General features: G+C 41.2%; 1 protein-coding gene across 1 annotated transcript; it reads left to right on the top strand.

Annotated features, from left to right (window-relative positions):
- Positions 1-78: 78 nt before the first annotated feature.
- On the top strand, positions 79-393 carry LOC136043746 (uncharacterized). The gene has a single exon (XM_065728665.1). It carries the CDS (start codon positions 79-81, stop codon positions 391-393), a length of 315 nt encoding a protein of 104 aa, XP_065584737.1.
- Positions 394-1,024: the final 631 nt, after the last annotated feature.

The raw sequence follows: 1,024 nt of genomic DNA on the forward strand, positions 1-1,024 counted from the left end.
GAAGATGGCCGTACTCTGTCCGATTATAATATCCAAAAGGAGTCGACACTCCACCTTGTCCTTCGATTGAGAGGCGGGATGCAAATTTTTGTCAAAACCCTAACTGGAAAGACCACAACTCTCGAAGTTGAGTCTTCAGATACTATTGAAAACATCAAAGCAAAGATTCAAGATAAAGAAGGCATTCCTCCTGATCAGCAGCGTCTGATTTTCGCTGGCAAGCAGCTTGAAGATGGCCGTACTCTGTCTGATTATAATATCCAAAAGGAGTCGACACTCCACCTTGTCCTTCGATTGAGAGGCGGGATGCAAATTTGCATCCCGCAGTGTCTTCCAAGTGTTCCCCCTCCAACTCACCCCAATGTCAAAAGATCTGGTCGGGATTTGAAATAAGATCTCTGAGACATGAATTCCTTCTAAATATAAAATTTCATTAAGATCCGATCGTCTATTTTTAAGATAAAAGTACTCCAATTTTCAGGTTTTCCAAGAATTCCGGTTTTCCTCTCCAACTCCCCCTAATGTCACAGGAGCTGATCAGAATTTAAAATAGAGCTTTAAAGCACAAGATCCTTCTAAATATCAAATTTCATTAAGATCTGGTCACCCTCTCGTAAGTTACAAATACCTAATTTTTCCAAATTACCCCCCCCCCCCTCCCAACTCCACCAAAGAGAGCAGATCCGGTCCGATTATATCAGTCACGTATCTTAGAGGGGTTTTTATTCTTCCCATCCTGATCTCTTCGCTTTACATATTTTCTAAGATTTCCAGTCCCCCCCCAACTGCCCCCCAATGACGCTGGATCCGGTTGAGATTTAAAATAAGAGATCTGAATTACGAGGTCCTTCTAAATATGAAGTTTCATGAAGATCCGATCATTCCTTCGTAAGTTAAAAATACGTCATTTTTTCTTATTTTTCAGAACTACCCCACCCCCCCTTCCAACAGAGCGGATCCATTCCAATTATGTAAATCATGTATTTAAGACTTCTGCTTATTTTTCCCACCAAGTTTCATCCTG

This window comes from Artemia franciscana, unplaced genomic scaffold, assembly GCF_032884065.1.
Source record: "Artemia franciscana unplaced genomic scaffold, ASM3288406v1 Scaffold_9100, whole genome shotgun sequence".
Classification (NCBI taxonomy): Eukaryota; Metazoa; Arthropoda; class Branchiopoda; order Anostraca; family Artemiidae; genus Artemia; species Artemia franciscana.

Bases quoted from the DNA above. Each gene is read 5' to 3' on its own strand.
- LOC136043746 (XM_065728665.1), top strand. From the start codon at position 79: ATGCAAATTTTTGTCAAAACCCTAACTGGAAAGACCACAACTCTCGAA.